Source organism: Cydia splendana, chromosome 8 (genome assembly GCF_910591565.1).
Source record: "Cydia splendana chromosome 8, ilCydSple1.2, whole genome shotgun sequence".
Classification (NCBI taxonomy): domain Eukaryota; kingdom Metazoa; phylum Arthropoda; class Insecta; order Lepidoptera; family Tortricidae; genus Cydia; species Cydia splendana.
The window spans coordinates 1,178,664-1,195,575 of record NC_085967.1 but is presented as its reverse complement, the minus strand read 5'-3'; the positions used below and the strand labels follow the sequence as shown (position 1 = coordinate 1,195,575).

The 16,912-nt window shown below is 40.2% G+C and overlaps 1 protein-coding gene across 1 annotated transcript in view; it reads right to left on the bottom strand.

Moving 5' to 3' along the window:
- Positions 1-16,755, bottom strand: part of LOC134793085 (uncharacterized) — a 29,274-nt gene extending 12,519 nt beyond the window's left edge. Inside the window, exons 1-9 of the mRNA XM_063764610.1 lie at positions 16,543-16,755; positions 15,907-16,131; positions 15,059-15,826; positions 11,629-13,476; positions 10,803-11,024; positions 9,847-10,072; positions 5,542-5,681; positions 5,253-5,424; positions 4,726-4,894 (exon numbers count right to left, since the gene is read on the bottom strand). Of these exons, the coding sequence (XP_063620680.1) occupies positions 4,726-4,894; positions 5,253-5,424; positions 5,542-5,681; positions 9,847-10,072; positions 10,803-11,024; positions 11,629-13,476; positions 15,059-15,826; positions 15,907-16,059 (3,698 nt within the window). The 5' untranslated portion in view covers positions 16,060-16,131; positions 16,543-16,755. The remainder of the gene's footprint in view (positions 1-4,725; positions 4,895-5,252; positions 5,425-5,541; positions 5,682-9,846; positions 10,073-10,802; positions 11,025-11,628; positions 13,477-15,058; positions 15,827-15,906; positions 16,132-16,542) is intronic.
- Between the last annotated feature and the right edge of the window lie 157 nt (positions 16,756-16,912).

Sequence of the window (16,912 nt, the reverse complement as noted above, 5' to 3'; positions counted from 1 at the left end):
ATATTAAAAAGCATGGATTAATCGGTTTTTAGAAGAGTATTCTAGACTGTGGTCTCAAAGTAACACCCGAAACGAAAAAGAGATAAAAGTATGTGTAACTTTTCCCGTAATTAAATATAGCCAAACATGTTTTGCCAAAGAAAGGCTATGATGTGAACCTATGCAAATGTGTAATAGTTGTTGTTTTAGCGTCTGCTTTAGTCGTATGTTTTAAAGTTTGAAGTTGTGTAACACCCGAAACGTGTTGATCGTCCGCCTGTCATTCCCCGGCTTTTCTCCGTGATGGTTAGTGCTAGAAAGCTGCAATTTGGCATGGATACATAAATCAATCATGGCGACAAAGTAGTAACACAAAAACTACAAAAAGAATTTTTTTTTAGGTTTGCTCCTGTACAAAATATTTTTAATTTTTTTGCGACTTTAATCCTGTGATGTGGGGTGTCGTTGGATAGATCTTTCAAAATGAATAGGTGTCACCATCAACCATTTTTTGATTAAGTGAATATTTTCGGTAATATTCGCATCGAAAGAAAAATAATTATGATATCTTCGAGAAACAGTTTTTATTGTTAAGATTAATGTATTTTATAATAATTCAGCATTTATTACTTATGTTTTTAATCGAATTTATTAAAAAGACAATAATTTCAATAAAATGAGCCATAATTTCGTATAAATCTGTCTTAATTTCGTACTCGTAACACCCGAAACGAACCATGAGTAACACCCGAAACAGGTAATTTATTTTATTAAAATTAATTGAAAAGTGATACTAAGTGTTACTTCAGTGTTTCAGTAGGCTATACTAACTATTATTACTTGACATAAATAAAACTGGAGGTTACTTGACAAAATTCGCTAAATTATGCATTTTGGTACTGATGGTCAGAAGGTATAGGCCAATTCCTGTAACGCCCGAAACAGCTACTTTTTAGTGATTCTCTCGTTATTGCTCTTATACTTTAATTATGTGTGTACAGGAAAAGAAAATATTATCAAAGTAGTAGATGAATCAATAGTTATAACCTCCTAGTTCCTGTTACAATATCGAATAAAACCTTATTTTAAGAGTTCAAGTGTAACACCCGAAACTGTGGAATGACCCTACATTGTGTAACGATCGAGGTAAGCGAGATTTTGTAAACGAGGTCTATAACCGCAGCCGCGACAGGCGCAGGCTGGAGGGAGTCAAAGACTCGAGTTTACAGTATGCTTACCCCCGGAGTTACATACAATGTTTTTCATCACACTTGCGAAGAAAAAACTAAATTTTAAGCGAAATCATTCTTAAATACGGTGACATTTCAAACATTCGTCCGCCATATTGTCTTGTTTTGGCAGGTTTGGATTCGAAGGCACAGACCCACTCGGATTCAGCCATAATCGAAAATTGTGTAAAAAATAATTTAAACGGCTATTAAATTAATCAAATTAAATATTTTTAAACATACACATAAAAAATAATAAATAAACGTCAGTATTGTCAATGTAAAACTCATTTAAAACTACTTTTTTCGTATCAATTAGTGACATTATTTAAAAAAAAGCCATAACTCTCTCGTGAGTTATAGCTTTTTTTTTTCAGAAACTATAACTCCCGCGGGAACAATATAGGCCTTTGTCCTTCAGTACACCTGCATGAAATAAGATCTTTTTCGAGCAAGTGTGATGAAAAAAATATTCGGCTACTTCTGATTAAAAATAACCGGTTCACAGTGTTTTATAGAAGCCAAAAAAGTGACATCCTCATTTTATTGCAAATTACTTAAGTTTAGATCATTACAAATGCGAGACTAAAACTCCCGCGTGTCCAATTTGCATAGTTTTTGGGTAATAAATTTTTGAAGATCGTGTTTTAGGCCCCGGTTTTTAGTTTTTTTCTTCCATGTTCCGCCGTAGTAGGAGCCCATATTTGTATGACAGCTTCATTTATGTCTTCTATCCACCCTATTTTTTACAAGACCTAATTCCGTGGAACATTCAAGTAATCATCGAAACACTTTATATCCGGTTTATCCGGCCGCTAGGGTTGGCACTTCGGTATTTTTATTTATACGCCATTTTCTTGGGGATATCTGGTTTCGAGTTTATATCGAAGAAAATGTGATCCCACTGCTTCGAGAACTGATTTAGTAAGTACCTATCAGGCAAGTGAGAGTCGGGTTCGCATACGAAGGGTCTAAAAAAAATTTACCATGTCATACAGTGTACGATGACACGGATCCTCAATGTGCAACTCCAACTCGTACTTGACCCTAACTTTATTTAATTTATATTAAATTGGCGTCACGATCGAGAACACCATACTCGGAAATCGGATAGGATAAAAACAATGTCTGATTTGTTTCACAGAGCACTAGTCTCATCAGATCCAGTAATTTCCGAACAACGGATGTCACAGAGAATAAAATATATTAAAAAACGTCCCCTACCATCTGCCGCAGTAGCTTTATTGAAAGCACCGCAATCACCACAGGCACAGGAATCTCAGGAGGAAATCCCAACACCAATATCCGAGTTCTGTCCAGACGACAGTTATTACGAGGTGCAAGATGGGGCAGAGAGCCTCGAAGTAGAAAATGATGACCCGACCTGATGAGCCGACTAAAAACAGATATATACAGCAGTGTTTCACCTTACTGCATGGTAATGAGGTCCTAAAGTGTATACGTCTCTTTGTAGTCGACTGTCATACAGCTAACGACCAAAATGTAAATATTACTATCTACCCTAATTATAAAGAGGAAGAATTTGTAAGTTATCTATAGCTAATAAATTAGTAAATATTAAAAAAAACTTATTATTTTATATGTGTAGGTTTTTATTAACATATTAAAGTTTATTTTTACCACCCATAAAAGTGCTATACTGTGTATACAGCGTTAATATTATATCAGGGTGAACCCGGATATTGGTAGTGGCAGCCCTGACCGAAAATTTTAATTGGCTTTAAATTCAATCTTCCACGGAATTAGGTCTTGTAAAAAATAGTGTAGATAGAAGACGTATAAATGAAGCTGTCATACAAATATGGGCTCCTACTACGGCGGAACATGGAAGAAAAAAACTAAAAACCAAAAACAATAAATTCATTAATATCTTTGTAACTTCGAGCAACACCGGCTTCCGACACATCGGAAGGGAGGGGCCCAACCGATATCTCCCCGTACAAATCTTTCTGCCATTTTTCGCGGGGGGAAAGGTGCACACAGTCGCACTTCTCACACACTTACATACAAAATCCAATCTGTAATGACGACACAAATACATAGAAAATGACACACGTCAAAGACAAATCTTGCAAACCTCGATCTCTTTTTGTGTACGGACGAGTGACAAGTGTCACAACACGCACACTAACACATTTTCGTTGAAGTATGTTATTGTATTCTGAGAGATGAGAAGTCGGATTTGTCGCTCGACCGATCCGCAATTTGTACTGAGCGAGCAAAATCGATAAATCCAACAATTACATGAGACTAAAATATAATAATTGTGTTTGAATGTAATTAAACGTATGATATGTAAAAAAAATATTACATGTGAAACGTAACACTTTCTTTTTGTAAATTTGATGTCCCCGACCTCTTTTTATAACAAAAAACCGAGCAAACAGGCATTTTTGTGCAGCAGTGTTCACGCGCGCGTCTGGACTCGGTCTAGTGAAAAATCCAAGTGCAACTAGTTTTATTACCCGCGCTAGATTAGATTGACGCGCTAATCTTGTACCTCGGCAGAGGGGAAATAGTGCGAATGCCGCCTCCCTTCCGTGTTGCTCGAAGCTTTGTAACCAATATACCTAGAGATGTCACAATTGCCTCTAAATTTGCGTCTTCGAACGGTTTATCCAATAGTACTAAACAATGGAAAGTTCATAAAACGATTTGCAATTTTTTTTAAGTTTTTCGTAATATCCGGGTGCCTAAAACACGATTTTCAAAAAAAGATTACACAAAAACTACGCAAATTGGACACGCGGGAGTTTTAGTCTCGCATTTGTAATGATCTAATCTTCAGTAATTTGCAATAAAATGAGGATGTCACTTTTTTGGCTTCTATAAAACACTGTGCGGTTCCGAGCCCAGCTTCTGAGCTTCCGGTCAAGGACCAAGTCTGAACCGTAAGGCGCGTCTCGATATTGCGCGGCGGCCGCGCGAGCAATGTTCGACCGCGGCAAACCTGTATCTTGGCTCGCGAGCCAATTTCGGCACCATCTTGAACTTATGCGCGGCGGCCGCGCGCGGCAGGCGATCCGACGATCGACCACATTATATCACAAAAATTAATTATTCGGAACGAAGTATAGCCAAATAGAAAAATGATCTGTTGCGATAATCACTACATTTACTGTTCCATAGAAACTGTTTAGTGCCGTATAATTCAATTAAAGTACGACACTTTTCATTATCCATGTATGCGGCCGCGCGAGCCAACTGAAATATATACACACCCGTCCCAACTGCGCGCGAACATTCCTTTGCCGCGCGTCGAAACACCGACACTGAATGGTTCTATGCGCGGCGCGTGGCTCGCGCGCCAATGATCGAGTTGGCGCGCGCGGCAGCCCGGTATCCATTGCGCGCGGCTGCCGCGCGAGCCAATGTTCGATAGCGTGCCGCGCGATATGGAGACGGGCCTTTAGGTGTGTCATGGGCCAATGGGCGTTCGTGAAATTCTAAAAACAAATAAATCTATAACATTTTTTTTAAGTTTGTTTTTTTCTACCTCGTAGGTCGTTCAGCGGCGAGGCGGTCGGGAGTGTTGGGCGAGGCAGGCGCGCGGTAGGGGCAGGCGGAGGCGGCCACGTGCTGCTTGTGCGCGCCGCCGCGCAGCGAGCCCAGCCCGCGGCACCCGCCCACCCCGCAGGGGCCCAGCACCACCGCTTCCTCCGCCGCTGCAAAACATATACAAGTTAATACTTGCTTCGAGGATTTAGGGTCGTTTGCACCAAACCATTTGTCACCGTTAAAGCGTTCGCAAATTTTTTGTATGGGAATTTTCATACTTCACTGTTGTTTGACGTTAATCAGTCTGTTAAATGTGGTTGGTGCGACTGGGCCTTAGAGTGCATCTATGACACCATAATCTCCATATACAATCCTTAATGGTGGTTCGAGTGGATGTCCAGTCTTCGAGCACCCGCCGACCGGGTGAATATTAGGCGAATCATCGTCCAGCCAATACGAGAGCTCATCCGGCTGCCGTCGAACGAAACACAGACCGGGTGGCCCTCTCCTATACTCAATACTTACTTAGTGGCGGCTCAAGCGGATGTCCGGTCTTCAAACACCAACCAACGGGATGGATGTCTGGGGAATCATCGTCTAGCCAATAGGAGAGCTCGTCCGGCCAGCCGTCGAACGAGACGCGGACCTGGTGGCCCTTTACTTCACTTATGCTGGCTACGCGGATCAGGAACGGCACCTGTTCAAAAATAACATCATACAATAAGCCAAATATGAACTTCAAAAAATCGAGAAACTCAAAACATAAACATAATATAGAGTGACTCAAAGTGCAATATTAACTGAAGACAGGTACCCTTTTATCGACGACCTCCAGCTTCATGCCGGGCTTGAAGCCCTGCGGCGGCCGCGTCTTGAAGGCGCGCGGCGGCGCCGCCGCGGCCCCCGTCTCGGCCAGGTAGCTGTCCCAAGAGAACGAGTCCGGGTCCTTATAGACTGGAAACAATCATTAACATTACATACAATACAATATACGATTAACAAATTGATAACTTGGCCTGTGGCGTAGCGTGAACTAATCTAGCCGTGGGCGAAATCGCATCTGCGAGGCCCTTTTCTTTCACTGTGGCAGAAGGGGCCTCGCGCCCCAAGGGGGGCTCGCGCCAGGCCCCACGGGCGACGGCCCACTTCGCCCACGCCTAGTTACGCCACTGAACTTGGCGTAGTTTTTTCAAAATAGCTTACGCGAAACCTCAGGTGTTCAAGATATGACAGGTAACGGTGGTTGATTTCTTGCGCGTTACAGAAAAATAGTTGTTATGGAGAATTGTTTAAGAACAAGGTTCGTAGTCATCTGTAATGTTAATTGTCTTGATATATTTTGGGGTTATAAGTTTGAGAAACCCTGACTTAGCACGTAAGTTACCTAAAAGAGCTCGAGGGCCAATATTGGTTATCTTAAGATTTGGCTTAAACAGCAGTTTTTACGAATGTTGCGGTCTCCCTGCACAGCGCCATCTATTCAGCTGTCAAATTTACGGCTACATCATTTTGAACTGTTTTAAAGGTCTTAGTAGTCACTCGTTTATAATATACACGAAGACACTTAAATACCCATTAGTAAACGAGATAAGGCGACTAATGCTAACTTAAATGTGTCTTCAGTTACCAATGCATTTTAAAGTTTAAATTTTCACCAATGTACCAAGCATCGAATTCTTTAAATGATAAAATTTGTATTTAATAAATTGGAAAGAACTCAGAATAGGTAATTTAACCGTGACTTGAAATTCAACTGTTTTTTCCATAATGCAATTCCATAGCTGACTACCGTTTTAATAGTTCGAAAAATGAAGGTGATTTGGCTTGTTAGTTAAGAATCCCAATTAAAACATATATGCACCAAACATTGGAATAACCAATTGTTAAGGAAGGAAACATGCGACACAACATGAAGGGATAGATCAGATACAAACGATGTGTATATTAGAACGTTTTTTAATAACTTCTACGCAGTATAAGTAGCGGTAGGAGACTAGTTTATAAAACAACTATGTCTGTATTTTCTGTAGTAAACAAATAAATAAAACGCAGTACCTACATGAAAAGATATAAATAGATAGATGAAATAGCACACAGGTACATATTACCTATTTGAGTGCTGTGTTAATTTAAGTCTTACACAATTTGAAATTATTACCCACTATATTATTATTATGTTATGACTGAAGTATCACATGTACATGAATGCATTGTAAAACCAGTATGACATTACAATAATATTTTGGCAGTGTCCTAATACGAAGTCAACACAACCATTATTTTAGCATAACTGCTTCAAACAAGTTAAATTGTTCATTATAATTAAAGGTAATATAATATGAATATCATAATACACATATTCAATTCATTTTATTACACCTATTTATTGTAAACAGATATAATTCATACTTCGACTTAACATATCAAATACATTTTGCGCTTCGACTTTACCCATGATATTCACATTCACACCGCAGGTTTCGTCCAAAACACAAAACGAAATATTGTATTAAAGCATGTTTACCTCTTCTAAGTGACATGAGCAAGCGGTCAACGATATCGCAAGCATATCATCGTTACAACATGGCTGGCGCGATGCGTCCGTCACCCACGACGGTCGGCCGCCGACTGACTTCTCACATATAACACTGATAATATATTTCTTTGACTTTGTCCTCGATTGACTCGAAGGATTGTTAATGTGCTTGTTTTCATTCTATTTAAAGTTGAAAATTATTGAGAATGGCCGCCGCTTTGTATATTTCGTGATTCTTATGACATTGCGATATTTTTATATGAAGAGATAAGAAAAACCTTGAGCGATAGTGTATACTACAAGATATAACATGAGGTGTATTAGGATAATTCTGAAGACCGACACTAATTTGAAGGAATTATGAGTGATTTTCGGAATTACCCAACTATCCCACATATTTGGAATTACCCGAATTCCTTGTATTTAAAAAGAAAAAGAAGTAATTATAATTAGTGTTACTCAGAGCAAGGATAATAATTCAATTATTCCCAGTTATGAATTAAACATCGTTTTAACAATGTAAGCGAAACAGGCTAAGAGTGAAAGTATTTCCTAAGTAAGAATAATAATGGATGTGCAAGTTTTACTATTAAGTCCAGTTTAAAACGCACAATTACACATATACTAGCGACCCGCCCCGGCTTCGCACGGGTTAACATATTATACACCTAAACCTTCCTCAAGAATCACTCTTATTGATAGGTGAAAACCGCATGAAAATCCGTTAAGTAGTTTTTGAGTTTATCGCGAACAAACATACAAACACAGAAACAGACAGGCGCGGCGGGGGACTTTGCTTTATAAGGTGTAGTGATTAAATAATACATGGTTTTCAACAAGGAATGAAAACCTCTGTCAATTTGCATAGCTATCCATTGTTTCAAAATAAACGACGAATTATTTTTTACTGTACAATTATTTCTAGGGATGGCCAAGAAGTTAGATGTTTTCGTCTATTATGTGTACACCAAGACTTACCTAATAACTTAGTGCACTCATATTACAATGTAATACTATGCATTCGATCATTGGCCTGGGGAATCCCCTAATCTCAATAGGTACTTTTAATTTATACTTCTACTAAATTCAACAATACTTCTGCCTACACGTGTGACACGTGTCTGACCTACTTCAAATGTTTCAAATTTGAGCGTTTGACCGGTTTTTTAATACTCACAGTTGGGCGGCGTGAGTGCGGTGTCATTCTCCTCAGCCCAACCAACTGTACTCGTAAAGCCTGACCAGGAATATAAGATCATTGTCAAGAGGGCGCTATTATTCTCATTTATATGGCAACAGTTCAGTATAGTCTGAACAATGTGGATTGGCAACTCGTTATTTTGTCTTACATACTTTTATTCACTCTAATCTTAATCAGAATCCAAATATTCGGTGTTCACATTTTTTTATTGTCGGTTTTCACCGTATAAAATTCATGTATTTTCTTACGCGTCACACGTAGGTCAAAATTACCTTACATAGGGTCTGCTACATTGTCAATGAACAAAATTGATCGTCTCCAAAGCCCATAGCAAAGAGAATAATGTGTATAGAGAGTTATTGTCATAGTAAATTTTGTAGTCACCGTAAATTTATTGCCATCTATCGACACAAGATTAAAACTAAAAATGAAAATGTATGTTATGTATATCTTTGCCCACAGTAAATATTATTCAAACACATCTTTGTTACTGTACTTAAGTATTTCCTGGCTTGTATAATATACAATAACCAAGAATAGAATAGAATAGAATTTCTTTATTTGCCAGAATACGTATGGTAAAAGATGACAACAGAAAACATTTTGATTTGTTTAGTAAGTCGTAATAACCAGACTATAATGACATTTTGATTTGTTTATCTGTCAGCTCTGATGTTAATTTGGAAATGTTTCGTAACGAAATAGTTTTAGTTCCCGGACGGTTCTTTTCCAGCAGTTTATTATTTACATTAAAAACAATGTTTCGCTCTTGATTATGTATAGTTTTGGCCATTTTTTGTCATTTATTATTTAATATTCAACACTTAAGTATTATTCAAGTAAACCGCCACAATGACACTGACAACAGTGACAACCTATCTTGAACCTATCATTAAAATTATTGCCAGTGTAAGAAATTAATTCCAATGAAATTCCGCAACATGGCGCATGGTTAATTGATTATATATTCCTGGTCAGGCTTTATATGGGAAAGTAGGTTCCAGCCATACATCGTACATATCGTCCTATGAGTCGAAGTTGATCAAGTAATCAATATGGCCGACCAATCGGGACACCTCATTCCGTTGCCGGACACCAGATGACATCGATATCTCCTGATGATGCCCCGTAGGTAGGCGAACCACGTATCGAGTTTTGTCCTTTCGGTGAAGTTTTCTTATATTTATTTTCAATACTCACAGTTGGGCGGCGTGAGCGCAATGTCGTTCTCCTCTGCCCAGCCGACAGGATGTATGTACGGCGACGTCGGATCCAGCCACACGTCATACATATGTCCCACGAGTCGAGTTGATCAGCAGCCGGGCGTCGAGCATGTCGACTACTCTAACATGTCAACTGACTCTAAGATGTCCAATACTCACAATTAGGAGGTGTAAGTGCGATGTCGTTCTCCTCTGCCCAGCCGACAGGATGTATGTACGGCGACGTCGGATCCAGCCACACGTCGTACATATCGTCCCACGAGTCGAAGTTGATCAGCAGCCGGGCGTCGAGCATGTCGGCGACGGTCGCGACGCACACCATGTCGTTCTTGCGGTCCTCGGCCTCGAGCTTCATGCCGATACGGAACCCGTTGGGTTTTACAGTCTGTTGACAATATATCATTTTATAGCAATACATAAATAAAGAGTTTTTGGGTTCTGCTGTCAACAGGTGAATAGATAAACTTAGGGGTACCATCGCCCAGACTGTTAACTGTACATCGGTGGACTTATGCCTTTTGTAATAAGGTCCACCGATGTACAGTTAGGAGTGTTGCTATTTGTACAAGAGCATTGACACTGGTAGATCTTTTATCATTGCAATAAAGTTTACGAATTAAGAGAGCGATTGATTGATTGTATAGTGTGCATGTAGCAGACCAGATGACGTACCGCGAAAATCGAAATTTCGTTTTCTGTCTCTCTGTCGCTCCTAGAATATTCGAGTGGATAAAAAGGTAAATATATGAAGTACAAACAGCGACACTCTTAACTGTCCATAGGTAAACCTTATGACTTTTGTAATAAGGTTTACGAATTGTCAGTTAACAGTGTGGGCGATGGTATACAATGAGTTTCAAGTTAATAATGTAAAATTCCGAAGACAGAAAAATGTGCTTTTTCCAGGAGTCTACATTTGCCAACTAAAATTGCCCTCAGTTTTTTCAAGAATTAATTTTTGATTTACTTTGCTGACCAGGCGGTCTAGCATGAGTTGCTTTCTCGCGCGCGACTCCATACATCAAACGCGACTTCAAGTATGAACTCGCGCGCGAGAACGCAACTTATCCTAGACCAGCTGAAGGTATCGAGTCGGTTGATGCGTTAAATGTTACCGTGGTGGTGATGTGCGGGAACAGGTGCCTCGGAGCCGCTATGGCGCGCATCTGCTTGAGGTACATGGGCCAGCTGAAGCCGTGCGCGTGCGCGGCGGGCGGCCGCAGCGCGCGCTGGCTGCGCTCGCACCAGCCCGAGGGGAACACGTCGGGGCAGTCCGCGTTCACCCAGTAGTCGTGGATGTCGGGGTACGAGTCGAAGTGGAGGCGGAGGCGGTAGCCCTGGAGGAAAAATTTCATAAAACCACAAAGTTGACAGATATAGTAGAATTGTAAGATATAAAGGTAAAATTTGTTTGGTTTCAAATTCAATCTAAGGCCGCACACTGGACACGCGGCGCGCGGCGCGGCATCGGCATGCCGCCGCCGCTGTCGTCCAAAACAGGTTCATTTTAGTGTATACATTTTGATCGTGCACACGCCGCGCGCCGCGTGCGTCCAGTCAGCGGCCTAATTCTCTAATACTATTGATCCAAATTAGACTGAATTTTTATCTGGTTGGTGGGCCGCTAGAGTAGACTATAAAGTATAATCAATCACGTAGTTATTAAACCATCATCTTATTGATGTTACAGGCCAATGATGAGTTATTTTTAAACCACTTTTTGTTGAGACAATTAGAAGTTTATCCAGTTTTCCACTAAAACAATACATATAGTAATAGTGATAAATACAAAAAGACACTGCTAGGACCTTTTTGCGGCGCCGACATGGTTATTTTTTTTCTCACTTTTTAAACATTGACGTGCACATATTTGGAGAGCTAAAGATCGAACAATTGGTAAAAAAACAATTAGAGAACAGTTGGGTAAAAACTGTAGCTTACCTGCACTTCTGCCACAGAAACCACGGCCCAGACGGAAGCGCGCTGCGGATCTATCGCCTCCATCCTCATGCCGACCTTAAACCCGTTCCGGTTGTACGGGAACGGATCCTTAAACAACTTCACCGGAGCCGCCTTCGCTTTACAAAAGTCCAGATACCGCATCCATGAGAAACCGTTCTTTCCGCACATCCATGGGTATTTCTCATCTATCACATCATCAGATAGCTTTTCATCGTCCGGTTTAGCTGGTTCATCCATCGGTTCATCATGCTGTTTCCTCATGAGGAGTTTCTTCATTTTGTTCCTCCGGCGAGTTAATTCGGCGCGTTCGCGATCTCGCTTCTTTTGAGTCACTTTTTGTACATCGCTTTGGCAAGTGAGACTGCAGAAGTTCGGCGTTATGAACTCTGCTGCCATCCCGTGGCAGCCGCAGCCGTCACATCGGTATAGATCCTCGGGGGACGTTGGTTTCTTTTCACGTGGACGTTCTAAACGCTGTTTTAAAGGCGTGTGGTATTTCGCGCTCGGTGGGAGCGGTAATTCTTCAGGGTCAGAGGCGTCTATGAGGTCTATAAGCCCAAATTCATTTGTTTGGAACTGTAGCGTGCTGCCATGCAGCTGCGCTATTCCGTTGTTCCAGAATAATCCAGGAGGATCTTCCTCTAACGCGCTATCCACGCTTTCCCTTTTCATTCTCTCATTTTTCATATCTTTTTGATAGTACAGTAAGCTCTTAGCTTCTGGTTCTTTCTTCTCCTTGTATTCCTCGTCGGAATCGCCAAGAGTGACTTTACATTCTAAGTCCTTGTCTAACTTTTCGTCACAGAATAGAGAAGGCACGCGATGATCGTCGTTATTGTCAGAATCTTCGGATTTTTGAGCCGGTTTTGGCAGCGGTTGCGTAAATTTCATGTTTTTACTGGATAAATTTTCATTGCAGAGGGATATCCGCCTCTTTAGATTAGCATTGGAAGCTTTTCTTTCGCTGTTATCAGAGTTTGAGCGCCTTAAAATAGCAGGAGCTGCTATAGTGACATGGGAACCAACTTCATTCCTTTCTATCATGTTTCTATTTAGCAAACTCTTTCCTTTTTCTGGTATGGCTAGAGTGAAGGACTTTTCCCGACTCTGATCCTCATCATCGGCTATTGAGACAGTGTAAATATCATCATTCATAGAAGCATTAGTTTCTGGTATTGAAAGTGTATAAGTGCCTTGTTCATCTGTAGGCTCCGCTCGTGACCCAGGAATGGATATTGTGTATGTTTCACATTTGTTAGGACTCTGTGGCACCGGATTAGCTTCTTTACTGTTCCCATTTACATTGCCCATTTTTGCCAGAGGTTGTAACGGTGGCATATCTGCCGATTCTAAGCCAGCACTGTCTCTCATGACAGTAATATTGCCTTGAGGATCATTCTGTATTTGTCCATTAGCTATTTGCAGATTGATGATAGGTCCTTTAGAAGCCATAGTGGCTGGCAGAGTTACAGGCAGGATAAACTTTGTGTTTTGGATTTTTGGCATGGTCATTGGTGTTAGAAATAGCTTCTGGTTGTTAGAGTTAACAGTTGTCTGGTTATTTGAGATTAGGATGGACTGGTTATCAGCCATATTTTTAGTGTTAGGTTTCTTGACTGAGCTGAGGTAGGCTATGGCTTGCTTCCCTGCGTTCCCAGGGGCAATGCTGACTGGGACTATCATCTTCTCATTGCTTTTAGGTTTCTGGATAACTATTGGTGGGGTAGCCGCTGGGGCCAAAACAGTCTTGCCCTGAGCTATTTTTGGCGCAATATTTGGCTTGTTGTTTACATTTGATATTAAATGTATGTTGGAGTTGCTGGTGACCTGAAATAATGAGGACTAATTTAGGTCAATCTTGGACAAATATAGGATCAATCAAATTTAAATAGTTAATAATATTATGTGATGTAATTACACATATAGATATCACCAGAAGAGTTGAGTTGAATGATTACAACAGTATTGAATGAATGAATGTCACTGGAACGCACGATATTAAGCTAAAAAAAATAAAAAACCTTGAAGAAACTCCATCTTGCAATTGGCGGTTCAACTTGCTAGAGTCTGTTAGGAAAGAGAAGTCGTGGAATGTATTGGGCCCCATACATTCCTCGACTTTTCTCTTTCCACACCCACCAAAGAATACATATTTCAAAATCTCCTTGTCATTACATGATTTTGTTGTTGTGTGCGTGACTTCAACTCTCATGCCCATACCAATACCTATACACATTCATCATTCGCTTGCCCTTATCCCATTCATTTGGGGTCGGCGCAGCATGTCTTTTTCTTCCATACCTCTCTCTCGCCCGTCATCTCATCATTCACTTGCGTTCGCTTCATATCATCTCTCACACAGTCCATCCACCCTTTTCTCGGTCTTCCTCTCCCATTACTTCCCTCCACATTCATTCGTAATACCTTTTTCGTCACATGACTTTCATCCCTCCGCATCACATGCCCGTACCACGCTAGGCGATTCGCTCTTACTTTTTCTACTATAGGTGCAACTTTTAGGCTTCCTCTTATATACTCATTCCTTATCCTATCCATTCTTGTCACACCACACATCCATCTTAACATTCTCATCTCCGCTACATGCAACCTCTTTTCATCCGTCACCTTTAGGGCCCAACACTCCGATCCATACATGACGACAGGTCTTATGATGGTTTTATAAATTTTACCCTTCAATCGAAGAGGCATTCGGGCGTCGCAAATGGTTCCCGTGACCTGTCGCCATTTCATCCATCCTGTGCTAATCCGGTTTTTCACATCACGGTCAATATCGCCATCGCACTGTACCAGCGAACCTATACACATTCTCAGTCATAATTAATAAATGCTGCCATTTAGGCTTGTTTGGCCCAAATAGGGCATCAATCTTAGGTATATCTTGATTTAGTAATTGGTAGTTTACCCTGATTATTCCTAATTTTTTTACATAATTATGTTATGATACTGTTAAATCAAATCATACATTGAGTAACAATGAATTGTTAAAACAAATTTCAACTTGTTAATAAAACAAAAAACGATTAAAAAAGTTATTACCAAAAAATCTGTATCTTAAAATGCAAATTTTCTTATTATCTGATTAAAACTAATGAATTCTAATTACACTGCCATTATCTTCACTTTTGCTTTATTTAAAATTATAAATTATATTATGTATGTATCATATACTTATAGCATGAAAAAGGTATGAATTTCATGAATCATATAAAAGGAATAACAAATTTCAAAAACAGGCAGGTTTCTTATGGTAAATATCATGAATAATATTTACACTAAGAATACAGTGGAATTTTATTTATGGCATAGATATTTTATAATACTTCTCTTTGCCTTGAATAAAACACTGTTATGATAGCCATACAGTTACTACAATAAATAAATTACTTACAGGTCTCCTGACTATGATCTGTGGAGGATTTCCACTGGTGCTGGCTTGGCTGATGACATCAGTGCTTGTGACTGGCTTTAGACCTTGCGGAGTCTGGATGTAAACCACATGAGGCACATTCCTCGTGGCCCCTCTCAGCTGCACAGCTCCCGAACTGACCGAATTAGGAAGCGCTAACTGTATTGAGTTATTAACTGAACTCGGAATCTGCACAACTGTAGAATTGTTCCCCATTTGCACTTGAGCTCCTGAAGTTACAGTTTGTAACTGCGAAGTACTTGTCACTGTCATATCACTACCATTATCCATGCTGTTAGACCTAGGATGAGATCCCATATGCACATGTATAATAGAACTCATTGGCTGACTAGAGCTTTGCAAAATTGGCATGGATTGCATACCCGGAGCCCCAAGTTGTATGTTCTGATTAGCGCCAGGGATTTGCAGAGGAACATTGATAGTGTCTCCCGCTGGCAACTGAACTGGCACACTGGTAGTCCCGGACACTTGTATTGGAAGACTGACGGGGGCTATTTGCAAAGGTACACTACTGCTTGGTCCAGACAGCTGGACGGGCACGTTGATGTTGGCGCTCGTGCCGGGGATCTGTACCGGGACGTGCACCGTGGACAGCTGGAGAGGGTACGGCGCGGGATTGGGGTGCAGCTTCACCGGCGCCAGCGAGTGCGTCATCAGCCCGTGCTGCAGCGGCAGCGAGCCCTGCCCGCTACCCACCGAAGACACGATCATGCTGCTTGATATCGGCGTCTACAAATAAAAACACTACGTCACAAACGTCATCAATCACAAATTTATTTATCACTTTCGACAAGAATAACACCACTCACGCGCAAAGTATTCAGCAGCACATTGTGCTGCGAAGCGGTCGGAGCTAGATTGTTGCAGGCGGGAGCGCTGCTCGATTTAAGTAATCTTTTTTTCAAAATCTCACTTTTCGAATCGTCAAAGTTTTGAAGTGGATTACACTGCTGTCTCTCCATTTCTCGGCATCGAGATTGTTTGCGAACGCATTACAGACGTTCGGCTATCTTTTACGATTCATTATTGACGACCTGCAACGTACATAAAAATAAAATATTGTTAGGTGAAAAATCATCTCGACGCTCCACCGACTTCGAAGGCTAAAAACGTGTGACGACAAAGTTATTTGTGAAAATTGGTAAAGTAAAATATGCACAATAAAATAAATAAACACCAACAACTTCTTACACTTTATTCGTAAACACGAATTTTTCTTTCGGGAGTATCGCACTATATCAATTATTGTGCAGCTACTTTTGCAGATCCACAACCTTCCTCAGAAAAGTTCAGCAAATATTGAAGCGACAGTTTGTTACTCAATGATAAATCTTGCAATATAAAGACTACAATTATTAGGATTATTCTAACTATTACAACATCATTATCGTATTGAAAACAATTAAATATAAATAAATAATGTAGAACGAAGCGACGATATTTACCTGCCTGGCACACAACTGGTGAGAAGTAATATTTCTGACAACATAGCCAAAATTACTAAATTCGTTAGGTTGGTATTTGCGAAATATTCCACCAATAACAAGGAGGCATTTCCATGACGAAGCTTTCGCGCCCGATTGTTCTAAAAAAAAATCAACAGATTATCGAACATTCACTCGATAGGTATTATCATAAAAAAATAAACGTAATCATATTTTAATGAATATACGACAATTTGAAGTAATCGTATCTTAACAGGCACGTTGTTGTAGTAATTGGTGTTAAATTTTGTAAATAAATAAAATAATATATAACCGAAAGTTCGTTTCAATGTTGTTGCTATGCTATTTATAGACTTAAAGTATTGAAAAA